Genomic DNA, 16,130 nt, shown 5'->3' on the forward strand with positions numbered 1-16,130 from the left:
ATGGTGAAACAGTGGCAGCGCCAGGGGGCACAAAGAAAGTGAATGAAACACGAAGGAAAGTGAACAATTTACGCTGACAAAAACTGTAGGAGGTGATGTTATATGGAACATGCAATAACAAATGTTAATGAACAAAGGCAACAATGGCTTCGCTGTAGGGACACTATGGGAGGCGGAATGTAGGAATAAAGTACCTTTGTAACGGAGAGAGATAGAAATATCGGGTAAGAAGATATCAAAGGAAACCCCATTCGAAGAATCCAATTATGTGCACGTACTGGGAAACAGTGGCGGTGCATGGGAGCTACAAAGAAACTGTTAAACACTCTTAGTGATGTAATGTGCAGATCGTACAAAACACCTATGGAAGATGAGACCCAGTGTACTGTAAAAACAAGACGTATTGTACTTACTGTGGTCAACATAATGCCGTTCTACAGAACGTGTTCAATATGTCCTTGTTTTTCGAGACAGACAGTTACACGATGGCGTGAGGATTCTCTGACTGGTGGCAATAACACTGGCGTAGTGCCGTAGTGTGGCAAATGCAGCTCATACACACTGGCGAAGAGCTTCAATGTCATGCACGGACCTTGTATACACGAGACTCTTCACGTAACCCCACAGGAAAAAATCTAGGGTTTACAGGTCGGGTGAACGTGGGGGCCATACTAGTCTGCTACCACGATCTATCCACCTGCTTGGAAATGTTTCGTTCAGATTTGCACGAATAGTGTGACACGAATGGGCAGAGACGCCATCATGCATAAACCACACACACTGTCGTGTCCTCAGTGGCACGTCTTCAAGCAGAATATTTAGGCCCTGTTTCAGCAACTGGAGATACGATATTGCTTGCGTTCGTGTTATCCCACAAGGTTTTCATCAATAATACCAGCCAACACATGCAATTGGAAACGGTGATGTTGCTTCGTCTCTACAATTGCATGTGGGTTGTTGGGTGCCCATCGATGGTTATTATGGACATTTGTGATACCATCCCGTATGAATGCCTCATCCGAGAACAGCATCTGTGCTAGAACTTTTCCCCGCGTTCCATTCACTTTCTTTGTGCCCCCTTGCGCCGCCACTGCTTTACCATCACTTATGTATAATTGGATTCTTCGGAGGGGTTTCTTTTGATATCTTCTTACCCGACATTCCTAGTTATCTCCGTTACAAAGAGACTATATTCCTACATTCCACCTCCCATAGTGTTCCTACAGCATAGCTATTGTTGCCTTCGTTCATTAACATTTGTTGCTGCAAGTTCCATGTAACATCCCCTCCTACAGTTTGTCAGTGTAAATTGCTCACTTTTCTCCGTGTTTCATTCACTTTCTTTGTGCCCTCCTCTGGCACCGCCACTGTTTCGCCATCACAAATGCATAATTGGATTCTTCGGATGGGGTTTCCTTTGACATCTTTTGATCCGACATTCATATTTCTCTCCGTTCTTGCGATATTGCAAATTGCCGCCTCGGAAGGTGGCATTTCAGATGCCTCTAGCGTCCAAATGAAGCCGCATTCAGCCAATGTTCATATGACATTTTTTTGCTTGTTTTTACCTGTAGATTCATCTCCCAAATTTTCCGTCATTGATGCATAACCACTGTCCCAGGAGGAAGGGGTAATACTTCGGAAAATGGTAGTATGGGTGATTCTAAACAAAAAAGTTCATATGAGCATGGGTCCTAATCTTAACGGTTTTAAAGAGCTACAGGTTGTGAACCATTTTTGAGTTTATAGTGCATATTACTCACCCTGTAGTTATTCTACAGAGGCAAGACATAGTGGATTTGAAAGATGATGATATGATCTTTCCAACAGTATATAAGCAATATATAGCACTGGTGTCTTTGAAAGAGAAGTTATTAAGGGATATTTGGGAATCAGTGTTGCCATCCAATTTCTTTAAATAACCTTAACTTTCCGAAATTTCTCTCAATAACTTCCTTTCCAAAGATAACTCTGTCACATGTTGTATACCATTCGAAAAGCCATTCCATCACCTTTCAAATTTGCTATGTGTCACCTCTGCAGAATAAATACAAGGTGAGCAATGCGCAACATAAAGTCGAAAATAGTTAACAACTCGTAGCTCTCAAACCGTTGAGATTAGGACCTATGTTCATACGAACTTTTTTGCTTACAATCACCCATGCTACCATTTCCCAAAATATTGCCCGTTCCTCCTTGGACACCCTGTGTATATATATCTAGGTATAACAAAAAAACAAAAAGAATTATAAATGAAAATGAAGATACTTATTGTGCTTCCAAGTTCGTATTTTGCTTTCATGCTTTATTATTATTATTATTATTATTATTATTATTATTATTATTATTATTATTATTATTATTATTATTATTATTATTATTATTGGAAGAACAAATGAACAAGTTGCAACGATAACATTTATGTATATTTAATGTTAAAGCAACAAGGATAATAGTCCGGTACCTTATGATAACAAAGCTTGTGGCCAGATTTCTTGTTTTCTTTATGCTGTTAAAGATATTAAATGAGGAAGCCATAGTTGATTGAAATGTCTTCTTAATTTCTGTGGAAATGAATTATAAGTATTAAGGAAATATAATTTTTAAGAAGAATAAAAATAGTTTAATTTGTAGAAATAATTATCGTAGTCAGTTTTAGTAGTAATTAAAGTAATTTTAAACGAACTGGAACCGCAATATTTAATTATGTATGTTTGTGTTACAAAATGAACAACTGCAAAAGACAGCATGTTTACTAGTTACTCTCTTTTCTGAATGAATACACGAATAAATGTGTACTTCTTGAAAATTTTCAGTAATTATTTTAAAATAGGTACAGCAGTTAAATTTTGCAATCTTGGGTAATGAAAAACTTAAGGTAGATAATTTATACTAGTCTTACTTATTTATATACGAGATGAAACCAGAGGGGTTAAAGTGCGGAGGGACGCTGTCCCTCTACCTCCAAAAAATATGTATGGCGTCCCCGCAGTCCCTGAAAAAAGTATAATGGGCAGATAGGCGAGGGAACGGCGTGACGTCAAGCTGCTACTTACTGTCCCATACCTTTTCAGACCCACTTTTACCCCTGGATGAAACTATGTAAATGTAGAAAGGTACTCAAGGTATGAGAAAACATTGTATTACGCGTATGAAACTTGTAAAAATATATTTCTTGCTGTTATGGTTTTTGATGAACAAAAATAAATTCTATGAAAAAAGTACACTAATATTTTTAGAGCATATTTTTTCCAGAAACGAAGAATTGTTAGATTTTCACTTTATGTAATTATTTTTTCATTGAACTTCTGTTACAAATAAAGTTTACGGTACATCGACGATGTAGGAAGAAGTGAAATAACTTTATAAAACGGACATTTTTTGGAGAATTTTTAGTTTCAAAATTTTCCGTAAAAGTTTTATCACTAGTAAATGTAACATGTTGATAACCAAGTTCTGTCACATATATGCTTTAAAAAAATTCGTCGCGGGGTACGATTAAAGGTAGGCTTATACTCAAACACTCACAAATAGGAAATTTTGTTAAAATTATCTATTGAAATGCAATGTGTAGTTGGACTGGTTGTTAGTTTGATATAGCTTCTAAACCGGTTTCTTCTAAACCGATATTAGAAGAATCGCTTTGTAGAAATTAAGCATCAGATCACCTGATTACATGGTTATAAAACACATTTATTTAAATTCTAATATTTATAACAAATATACCACCAAACTGTGTCCTAAAGAAATAATTTCAGATTGGACTTCTTAAGTCACTAGCTCTATACTCCTCTATATTTTCCTAACTTATTGTAGTAACATTTTTAAACTTACCTAAACCTCTGACCGCGACCTCTTGGTCCAGGTAGAAATGAACAGTTAAGCATAACTTCACCATTTGATCTCTGAAGTGGTTTTATCGTAGGAAGACCATCAAATACTGGTGTATCGTCTGAAATTAAAACAAGGAGTTTCATTGTTTTTATATCTTTCCATTAACCAGAGAGGATAACAATGCTCCAAAGTTATTAATTTTAAAAATGATAATGAATAACAATCCTTCATTTCATTCGACATTGTACATCCAATATTTAAAGATTTATATTCTCTGAAATTCATGTTATATTCTGGAAAAATTTTTTAAATGGGATATACATTAGTGCTGATAAAATTATTCGAATATTCGACCAACTTTTTGCTGTTATTCGAGTATGCTAATATTCGATTTCAATATTCGACCAATTCGACTAATTATTCGTTATTCAAATAACGAATATTAGAAGAATTTATAATTCAAATAACGAATATTAGGAGAATTCATAATTTTAATAACGAATATTAGAAGAATCCATAATTCGAATAACGAATATTAGAAGAATCCATAATTCGAATAACGAATATTAAAAGAATCCATAATTCGAATAACGAATATTAGAAGAATCCATAATTCGAATAACGAATATTAGAAGAATCCATAATTCGAATAACAGATATTAGAAGCATCCATAATTCGAATAATGAATATTAGAAGAATCCATAATTCGAATAACGAATATTAGAAGAATCCATAATGCGAATGACGAACATTCGAAGAACCCATAATTCGAATACGAATTATCTGAATTTCAACAGCACTAGTACAAATACAATTCTACTTAATTGCCTATATAAAGGCGCCGCGGTGGCTTAGTGGTAGAGCGCCAGCCCCGCCAAGTGAACTTTGTGTTAGACAAACACCGTGTGCATGGGTTTCCTCGGGGTTCTCCTGTCTCCTCCCACTTTCTTCATTCCACCATTTCATTCCTTACTCATTTCCTTTAGCCTCACCGGCATAACAGAGGGACGTAAAACTCCAAGATTTCATTTCATTTCATTTAATCATAGAACATCACTAGATAAGTAATTTTTGCAACAATGGTAGAAATTTGACAACGGTATCATTGTCTGCTTGTCAAATAAACTAGTAAAACCCAATACTAGTTTTTTTCATTAGTCAAAGTAGTCTCTGTTATGCCAGCTCAACGATTCAAAGTAGTCTCCATTAAGATCTATGCACTTGGCTCAACGAATGTCCGGTCAGGGCACGATGGCTCAGTGGTAAAGTGCTTACCTCTGGTGTGCGGGGTAGTGATGAGCAAATGCAATACCAAGACCAAGACCGGAGTGGTCTTGGTCTTGGTCTTGCACATCCAGTCTTGGGCTTCGTCTTGGTCTTGCTTGCAAGAGTCTTGCAAGTCTTGCATTTAAGAAATCGTATGCTTTTCATCGGTAAATTTTACTCTGGATATAAGGGATAATAAATAATACAATGCGCCAATAGTAACGGAAATACAATGTATGTTTCTAAATGTAATATAGTTTTACCTTCGTGGAAGTATGATGATAATATACAACATAGGCGATGACTTTTTTGTTTTCAATAGGTAGCCACGCTTCACTACTTATGAGATAAATCACAACGTTTCGTAATCTTTTTATATTTTTTAACAGATCCAACACTCCACTGGTTCCCAAACTAGGGAGGCTACCCCTGAGACGCATGAAAGAAAATCAAGACGGCACATATTAAACTGAAATACTATAAATTGCAAAATTATTTTTACACTATAAAGGCGTCAGATTTTTCTTTTGAACTACGATTAGCTAATCCTTGTATTAAACAAACTTCGAATGAAATATTGAGATTTTATTTTACTGATTCCAATATGCATTCTATGGGGCAGAAACATTGACATTACATCAAATCGATGAAAAAACTGCAGATTTTAGAAACGTGGGCATGAGAAAAAAGAAGAGAATTAGCTGGGTTGAACGGAAAATGAATTAGAGGTGTTAGAAACATTAGAAGTTGGGGAAAAAAGAAGAATTTTAGTTATTGTTGAAAGGAGGAAGAGGAACTGGTTGTGATATTAGCTGAGGAGGAACTGTATTATGAGGTACGTGCTAGAGGGTATTGTGGAAGGAAAGAGAGGGAGAAAGCGAAGGAGACTGTAGTTGAAGAAAGGTATTAAAACAGAAAATTGCTACGTCAACATGAAGAGACTAGCTGAGGACCATCGCACGTCTAAGTTTCTCACTTGCAGCAAGTAACCTGCCAATAATGGCAGAATAGCTATGATGATGATGATGATGATATGTTTAGCAATATTGACCAAAGAAAGAGACAGGAAAGTTAAAATAATTATTATAATCTAACCTCTTAATATTTTAGAATAATTTGAGTGAAAACTGAAAACGACTCAACTGTCTATGCCTTTTGTCTAAACTCAATTTATAAAAATACTTTTTACCTGTAGGGGCCGCGGTGGCTCAGTGGTAGAGCGTTCACCTCTGGTGCATGGAGTCCCTGGTTCGATCCCAGTTCGCACCATGTGAGCTTTGCGGTGGACAAACACCGCGTGCGTGGGTTTCTTCGGGGTTCTCCCGTTTCCTCCCACTTTCTTCATTCCACCATTTTCACTCATCTCTCATCATCACCGTCTCCTTTAGCCTAACCGGCATAATCGTGGAACGTAAAACTTACAGATTTCATTTCATTCCTCTCCCCTCCTCCTCCCCAAGTTGTGGGGCTCAATTTGAATTTAAACATCAGAAATCAGAGACCCCGAAAACTATGGATTCGGCACTAATATCGGTCATTTTCAATAAAGTTATATGTTTCCTCCTCCCACATGTTGCGATGCACGGCATCGGACGTGTCATTGTTCATCTCAATGACCTCGGAAACTATGAGTTCGACATTGATAATGGTCATTTTGGATAATTTTATGTATCTCCTTCCTCTCCCTCCCCTAAGCTGCACCGTTAAAGTGATATGACACAAACCATCTCAGGTCCGGACCTCATTGTGTTGAAAATGTGATCGAGATATCCCTCACCTATGTTCTACCATCAAAATTAAACTCTAAAAAAACTTTCCAGTCTCGAACCTCATACATGTTATAAATTTCATTGAGATCCATTGGCTGGTTCAAGAGTTATTAAATCACAAACTTAGTCGCTTTTATTTTTATTTATATTGATCGTACTTATATTAACGATTTTGTACATTTCCCCCTCCTCCCTTACGTTGTTCCGTCAAAGTGAACTGACAAGTAACATTCCAGGCTTGAACCTCATCTATGTTAAAAATTTGATAGAGATTGGCCGTCTGGTTCAAGAGATTAAGTTTTATTTATTATTTGTAACTCCCCTTTCTCCCCTCCCCTAAGTTCTACCGTCAAAGTGAAATGATGAAACTCCCAGGCTCAAACCTTATCTATGTTGAAAATTTGATTGAGATCGGTCGGGTGGTTCAAGAGATTAGGGGTCACAAACATAGTCACTTTCAATTTTATAATATAGATTTATTGTTATAGTATAATGTTATTTAATATATCGCTCAATCCTCCATGTGTCGTATACCCAAAGAGGCTAAAAGTGACACTGATAAATAATTATTCAACGTATTATAAGCATCCGCCCATGAAATCAAACTTTCGGTCACATACACTAAAAAGGAACCCCTTGAGTGCGAGGTCGCAATTGTAATCTCCAGTATGGCTCATTTGAAAGTGTAGTGTGAACAATGTGACAGAAAAAATATTATCTGCTAATGATTCACCATGTGCATCAGGAGGGCGAAAGAATTTACGTGTCCAGGAGGTGCAGAGATCAACTTTCTATGGGATATATGTATTACAGTTCACAAAATGGACATCGTGGACATTCACGAAATGTTGAAAACAAACCATTAGCTTGCACCATGAAGACGGAATGAAAAATTACACTCCACAATAATCAGTCACAAATATTCGCACCATCGAGATCGATGGCGAACTTCTTAAGAGTTACAAGCAGTTTAGGACGTTCACCTAGGTATCCACTCTTAAAGAATGTATATGGAATTATATTGGTGAATCGGATGCCATCACATTCCATTAGTTCTCATCTCGCCGTCATTTCAATATGATGCTTACTGTCTTCTTTAAAAGCGGATACATAGTTGAACGTCCTGAACGATTTATAACTCCCAAGAAGTTCACCTTCGATCTAGATGGTGCGAACATTTTTGATCACTGTAGCGGGTAATTTTTTATTGGTGTTCATGGTGCAAGTTAATGATTTGTTTTGAACATTTCGTGAATGTCGATTATGTGCATTTTGTGAAGTGTAATACATATATCCCATAGAAGGTTGATCTCTGCACCTCCCGGACACGTATTTTCTGTCGCCATCCTGATGCACATGGTGAGTCATTAGCAGCTAAAATTTTTCTGTTATCATTGTTCACACTACACTTTCAAATGAGCCATACTGGAGATTACAATTACGACCTCGCACTCAAGGGGTTCCTTGTAAGTTTTTGTCAATGTCATGAACATGTTATTTCGATATTAATTTTATGAGCACACTTTAAAAACTTCCAACGGATGCTTGAGTCTCGGAGCCAAGGCCATACCCATGCAATCGACACCTATGGTGTACGGAATTCCCGATGTTCAATACTACATTTCTGTTTAGTTTTGGAAGAACAACTACTAATATGCTTTGAAATGAAATGAAGTATCTAGTTTAACGTCCAACGATTATGCGCCATGGCTAAGGGAGACGGTGATGATGAAAAATGACTGAAATGGTGGAATGAAGAAAGTAGGAGGAAACGAAAAAACGCCGAGAAAATCCATGCACATGGTGTTTGTCCACCAAGAAAGCTCACATGGCGCAAGATGACACCTGTGTGGCTTGAAAACAAGCAATATCTACAGAAAACGCGAACAACCAATTTAGAAAACGACATACGCTGTAGCCATATGCTACAGGGGCAGATCGATTCACAGGGGTTGCATAAACTACTGGGAACACATTCACTCCAGCAGCATTTTTACTGACCCCAAGAAATTAATCCCCTCTTTTTTACATACTATAAAAAAATCAAGTAGTGCCGTTACTTCTGCAAGACGCTGGCGCAAGAGTCTTGATCACTAGTGCGGGCTCCCTGACCAAGTTAGTTTGTGATGGACAACACTTCGTTCGTTGGTTTCATCGGGGTGCTCTCATTTTCTCCCACATGTTCATTCCACTATTTCTTCCATCATCATTCACTTGCCTTAATCATCATTTTCCTTAGCCTAAAGCTCATAATTCTGGGAGTTATACTGAAAGATTTCATTTCATTTTGCCGAACAAATCAACTATCCTGAAAGATGTGGTTTGAAATCTTTGACCTACCACGCACGAAATTATCTTGGACACTGAAACCATCTAACGATATGTCATGATAGTGCTATGACGTTCAGTTCTTTGTCTCAGTTTTAAAGGACGGAATAACAACAAACGAAAAAGTAGTATGGAGCGAAGTTATTGTTGTATGGAGGTGCAATATACAATCAGGTTTTACTCTCAGCCAATTATTGAGAACAATCTTGAGATCCATATTATAAATACATGATTTGTGTGTGAGTGTTCGTTAAAAATAGTATGGGATACAGTTGGGCGAACTGAAATATAATTAATGTAAAAATTAAAATTGGAATATGCATAAATAAATAGAAAGAATAGGCTATTTTGAACAGCTAGAGATTTCTTCCTTACTGACACATTTAACGACAGAACAATATGTTAATTAGGACAGTTTGCCAAGTGTTCCGATTTTTAAATTTTTAAATCTAGTCACCCTACCGTAGTGCATAAGAACTTCTTAATTTGTGGCAAGTATTCTTCCATTGATTTAAAAAATATTTACTATGATAATAATGTTGCAGAAGCATAGTCAGAAGCAGAGGTGTGATATCTGGCAAGAACGACTCTCGAGTTCAATAATTGAGCGCAAGCCAGTTTCAACCTGAGTTCTATGAGTCCAAGATAGCGCGAGATCGAGCAAGCGCGAAGCTAACGCAAGTGAGAGTCTGAACTCGCGCGAGCTCGAGTGAGCATTGATTTGAAAAAGACAGTCTCTGGAGCGAGCACAAAGAGGTTAATGAGCGCAAGATCAAACTATCGCGAGTGTCTTTGGGGGTAGCGTGCCTGAACTCGTAAGAGTGCGAATCTGCGCTAGCGTGGACTTCATAGAGATTAATGAGCGCGAGTCTGATTCAAGATAGTGAGTCTGAGTACATGTGAGTTTGAGTGAGACCCATTTGGAAAATGCAGCTAAATCTCTGATTAGAACTTAGACGTGGTAATATGCAAATAGATAAGGTAAAAAGTTCACTTTTCCCCAATTTTGCACGTACTGTGAGTATTTTCGTTCAGTATTGTAAGAATTTAAACTAAACAATAGAAATTACAGGGGAAAGATTCTTACTAATTTCTCCATTGTTATGAAGATTCTAACTCCGATTCCTGGAATCTACATTGGCCACAACGTTTCCTCAATAAAACAGATTAGATGATGTCATCATCATCATCATCGTCATAGGTATTCTGCCATTATTGGCAGGTCAATTGCTGCAACTGAGAAGGTTCCATGCTCCACAGTCTTCCGCTAACCTCTTCGCCTTCACGTATGACGTTTTCATATCATCCATTAATTGTAGTCTCCTTCGCCCCTTCCCCCTCTTTCCTACCAGCGTACTTTCTAACACATTCCTCATGATTCGGTTCCTTCTTAGCCAATATCTCATTCCGTTTCTCTTCTTCTTCTTCTTAATAATACTTATTTTTTCCTTTTTCCCTACCATTTCTAACATCCTCTCATTTGTTTTCCGCTCGACCCAGCTAATTCTTTCCATTCTTCTTCACACCCACATTTCGAAAACTTCTAGTCGGTTTTCATCATTTTTGCGTAGTGTTTATGTTTCTGACCCATACAGTAGATCTATAATATTCTGCACGATACAGGACATCGTTTGATAATTGCAGAATATTGTTTAATTAGATGGTGTAATTAAACAATATTCTGTAATTGTCAAACGATATCCTGTAATTCCTCACCTATTTAATATTTCCTTTTACTTTACTCTGTGATCAGCGGCGCAAAATCTGTGTACAACATTGTGGGGGAGAGGGCAAGAGGGTTCCCATATTTTTTTTTTTAGGTGATTTTCAAAATATTTATGAAGTTGAAAAACCATGCTGTGGAGGATCAGAGGAACAGAGATGTCTTCAATATTGGGAGGCGGGCAGATTTGAGGTTTATTCTGGGAGGACATTAATTGTATCTGACTTTCCTTTGTGGCAACAGGATACAAATCATCGCAAATCTCCCCAAAAAACACATTTCAAATCGGATTATTGGGGAGAAATCCCCTCCAGTTCCAAGATTGAAGGGGACATGTCCCCCTTATTCCCCCGGGATTTGCGCCACTGTTTGTGATGGATGTTCGGTTGAATAAAACACTTTTAAAAGAAAGAATAACATTTTCTAAGACAGTACTTCTTTAAGTTCAACCATTTTAGTTAGCATGTTCACACATAATGGGTAGAGTAATAAATAACTAGCTCATGTAATTCTTCGTTGGAAATATCTTAACGAAAACACTATTATTTAGCTACAAAGCAATGGCCCACCCGCTTACGCTATGTCGGAACAATTACTACTCAAACGCATGTAATGCTAACAAGACCATTCATCTCACAAAGCTCCCGTACGCACTGTTACATCCCTTGTTAAAAAGCACAGTAAGAAATTAAGCTTGGTTTTCTTACCCTTTTAAAGAAGACACAAATCTTCTGGGGGTTTCTTTTCAGATCACATTGGCAGTAAATAAAAGAGAAACTGATATCAGCTCGATCTTAATCCGTGTTAGTTACTTACATGCTTTGATCTTTTTTTCTTTTTTTTTTTAAAAAAAAAAGAACTCGAGACATCTGATTTTTCTCCTGATTACTACTTGCTCCGTTTTATTTATTCTTTCTGCGTTTGTAACTGAGCGTTGAGGCAACGAATACAAGATAGCTGCAATGATAATGTTAAGTATCTCCTTCACAACTTAACACACGGTTTGATTTACTAATATGTTCACTAAATGGTAGATAAAAAAAATAAGAGAATAAATTTACATATGTATCATTAAACTCACATAACTATAACCTCAGGAATTCTTTTTATCTACAACTGAAGCGATTGCTATCTAAACTTTTAGCTTTAAGTTATCTATAAAAAGTAGCATCAGATCTTCACAAAATGTTGCCATAAATTGAAATTAAAAAGGAAAATTTTAAAAAGTAGAAAATTGAAGTAGCTAATCAATTGTCTGGTAGTTGATCCAAGGATTTTAATGATAAGATTTTAAACATGATGCCTGAGATGAAGAAATGATCTTACTTCTACAGAGTCATAATGCAATTGTATACAATGTTATCATAGGCGCCCGAAGGGGAGGGCAGAGTGCCCCCTTTCGGTTCACGAAAATGTATTACACGGTGTAATGTAGCAATCACGTATATTAAATACCAGAAATACCAGACGTAATATGTAAAGTTAACCAAGAAAGTTCTGTCGCTTTTTGTGGAGGTCTGTATTCAATTGGCCCTCACACCGTGAGTTGAATGCGAAAGGAGATAAGGCGAAGGTCAGTTGTAGGTGTGGGTATATCCAACATACTACCTGGTTGTGGCAGTTCAGTTACACCGTCAACTTGCGTAAGGACAGAGTGAACGTAGGACCTTCACAGAGCGTCAAAAGGGCATGTATGCTGTACGAGTTCAAACTGGAGTCAAACGCCGCTTCAGCGGGGCGGAAGATATGCCAGGCCTTTGGTGAGGGTGTCGTGACTACGCGGACAGTGAAGCGGTAGTTTAACAAGCTTAAGGACAGTTACGAAACACTCGAAGACACACCACGTGCCGGAAGACCAATACACGTACGAAATGAATATCTTCAGGCAGCAATTGAGGCGAACAGTGTCCAGACATGTGGGGAACTGGGACCACAATTCAGTGTGAGTGGAGAAACCATTCGGAAGCACCTCCATCAACTTGGAAAGCACTACAAGTTGAGTCGATGGGTCCCACATGATTTGACTTCGGGCCAGAAGGCAACGTGAGCATCTTTGTTGTCTCGTCTGAGGAAGGAGCCATTTGTGGACGGGATGTTGACATGTGATGAGAAGTGAGTCCTGTACGAAGTTCCACGACGCCCTCATCATTGGTTTACACCCCATGAACCGGTTTCGAAACAGCCGAAATCATCACTGCACCATAAGAAGGTCCTCCTGTGTGTTTGGTGAACTGCTCGCGGCATCGTGCATCGGGAAATGCTACGAGCTGGTCAGAACATCAATGCAACTGTGTACTGTTAGTAGTTGAGCCGTGTTCAAGAAAAACTCAAAACTCTGGAGCCAGTACTTCTGAGTTGCAAATGAGTAATCCTGATACAGGCAACGCTACTCCCCACGTTGCTAGAATGACCCGGGAAACCATTCTACGCTTTGGATAGGAAACACTATTGCATCCGCCACACTCCCCGGACATTGCACCGCCTAATTATGACCTGTTCCAGTCCTTAGACAATCACCTTAGAGGACGCCAGGTCAAATCTCTAGTAGAGATGCAAAATGCACTTGACACCTTTTACACTTCACGGTCCACGGTCTACCGCGATGGAATCCATGGCTTTTCAGAACGTTGGCAGAAAGTCGTCGATGCTGATGGGGATTATTTTTGATCTTCCAGGTACATCTTAGGTGACATATCGATGTTCGAAGGTGGTGGGTGAAAAAGCGACAGAATTTTCTTGGTTACCTTTATATGCATAAACGCAGTGGTGCCCCCCCCTAATGTCCGTGACGCACCCCCCCTCAATTGTCTATCCGTAGGTATTCTTCCATGAAAAAAACTTTTCTATTAATTTTTACTCCCTCAAACATATTAATATATAGATTTTTAAACCCCCCCAATATTTCAATGACGCAGTTTGCGTCATAGCCCCCCCTTGTGGGCACCCCTGCATAAACGTAAAACCTACGTTATCTGTTATATCATTACGGAAAAACATTTAAATTATTTGAAATGTTCTTTTCAACATAGTAGCCTATCTGTCTCTCTACCTGGCTTTCTATCCAGTGATGCCAATCCGTGGGAAAAAATCCCATTTTATGGGATTTTTTACATTAATTATTCGAAATGTGATAAAGGCAACTTGAATCATATATGGTTTTTTTCACTATATGTATAATCTAAGCGAACAAAATTCTTTACGAACTTGAAGTAGACATACTGAGTTCTAAATAACTTGTCAATGTTGCCAACTTTTAGTCTTTTCTTTCTTATGGGCAAAGTCCATGCTAGTAAGGAGTGACTTAATTATATCTGATTCTTAACAATCAAATAATCAAGGGTCAAAATTTGTGCTCTGGTATTTGAAGAAGAAGAAAACAAAGTAATGAACAAATGAAAGAAAGTAAAATATCAAACGAGAAACAATCATTTTCCAAATGTTCCGCATAAAATATATGGAGAACGAAACTTTTCTGCATCATTTGGCTCAGTTTAAGATGATGATACAAAGATGTGGACTGCATCTCTGACAACATAAGAAAATATACGTGTTCTCGACTAAGGAAAATAGCTATTACAAACTATGTTATAATGTGGAAGATCGAAATTTGTTGATAGTTCACCCGGAAATTGAAGAAAGCAACACATGACATACATAAGTTTCATATTATTATTATTATTATTATTATTATTATTATTATTATTATTATTATTATTATTATTATAGTAGAAATGACTAGATTTGTCAACGACAATAGATTTTATTGCCCCCTTAATTGCTTTTATGACTGTATACATTTGATGTCAATATGGCCGTGTCGGCCTTGGGGAGGTTTAGGGGGAGGTGGTTTTATTACCCTGTTTGTTAGGTGGTTAGACGGGTTCCTGGAAAAGGTTGAGTGTTAGGAGGGATGGAGTAGTTTCTAGAAAAGAGGTTGAAGGACATGATTTTGATAGGGTTGTTTCTAACAGCTATGCTATGATCAAATTAATTATTCTTTTATTTGTATTTTCTTAATAAATTAGTCGTAGCAATTTGTACTGTTTCGCTTGCGGAGCAAGCTCCTTATTTATTGGATTGTATGCTAAAGCATACTCTGCTTATTTATTGGATCGTTTGCTGTGCAAACTCGTTGTTAAATTTGATTGTGATTATATTATGTTTTTTCCCAAATCCTATGCTAAAGCATACTCCATAGAACAATCTCTGATTGTGATTATATTAATTAATTCTTTTAATAAATTAATTGGAACATCTTATTTTACGGATTGCTTGCCCTACAAGCTCCTTATTATTTTTTCCCAAATCGTATGCTAAAGCATACTCCATAGAACAATCTCTGATTGTGATTATATATTAATTAATTTGACCATTTGCATAGCAACTTGTATATTGATGAATCGTATGCTAAAGCATACTCGTTGTTAAATTTGATTGTGATCATATTAAAACGGTGGAGGGAATAAACTTTATTCATGCGGGACTTTTTAATTTGACGGATTGTATCTTTATTTTCTCGAACACTGTGTGAGCATACTAGAAATTTCGTGTATAGAATATGTATGTATACTGCGGTACGATATGCATTGCTGGTACATATACAGAGCGTGGTTCTTGTACGTCTTTCGCTGGTGAACTTAAGACATGAACTGAACTTTTCGCGCGCTTTTTGGAAACTCGTTGTGCAAGAGGGAAAGATGGCGTTGTTGGGTAACAGGTGCGTGTTAAAACATGAAGACAAATACAAAGGAAAACCGACGACACGTTTAGTACACATCACAGAGTGCCGACAGAGTAATAAAAACAAGTTTGGCGCCAGGGTAGGTGAATACAAGACATTGTCGGCGAAGAATACAAAGAGGATTGAGGTTGTGGCAGGTAAACATGTTGAATCATGCCCCTATGCTAATTGGTAATAGAAAAGAAGTTTTGCGCGGCGAATGATGAACACGTGATTACCTTGTGGCTATGAAAATACTTTAAATACGGGCTATAGCGGAAAATATATATAGAGACACCATGCATCTCTTTGAGAAAGAAGAACGCTACGAGGTTAACACTGAAGCAATATCCGATGCTGAAACAGAAATATACGAATCATCGTCAGATGATGAATATGATTTTGATGCAATAGATTCACCAGTGCTAACAACAGTTTCACCAACGCCACCGTCATCACCAGCAGTATTATCAAGAACATCACGATTTT

General features: G+C 37.5%; 1 protein-coding gene across 3 annotated transcripts in view; it reads right to left on the reverse strand.

Annotated features, from left to right (window-relative positions):
* Positions 1 to 16,130, reverse strand: part of LOC145675443 (von Willebrand factor D and EGF domain-containing protein-like) — a 356,875-nt gene that overhangs the window by 138,510 nt on the left and 202,235 nt on the right. For all 3 annotated transcript variants that reach the window (XM_081745861.1, XM_081745862.1, XM_081745863.1), the window contains exon 5: positions 3,835 to 3,952. In XM_081745861.1, the coding sequence (XP_081601987.1) occupies positions 3,835 to 3,952 (118 nt within the window). The remainder of the gene's footprint in view (positions 1 to 3,834; positions 3,953 to 16,130) is intronic.

This window comes from Thermobia domestica, chromosome 18, assembly GCF_964235325.1.
Source record: "Thermobia domestica chromosome 18, izTheDome1.hap1.1, whole genome shotgun sequence".
NCBI lineage: Eukaryota > Metazoa > Arthropoda > Insecta > Zygentoma > Lepismatidae > Thermobia > Thermobia domestica.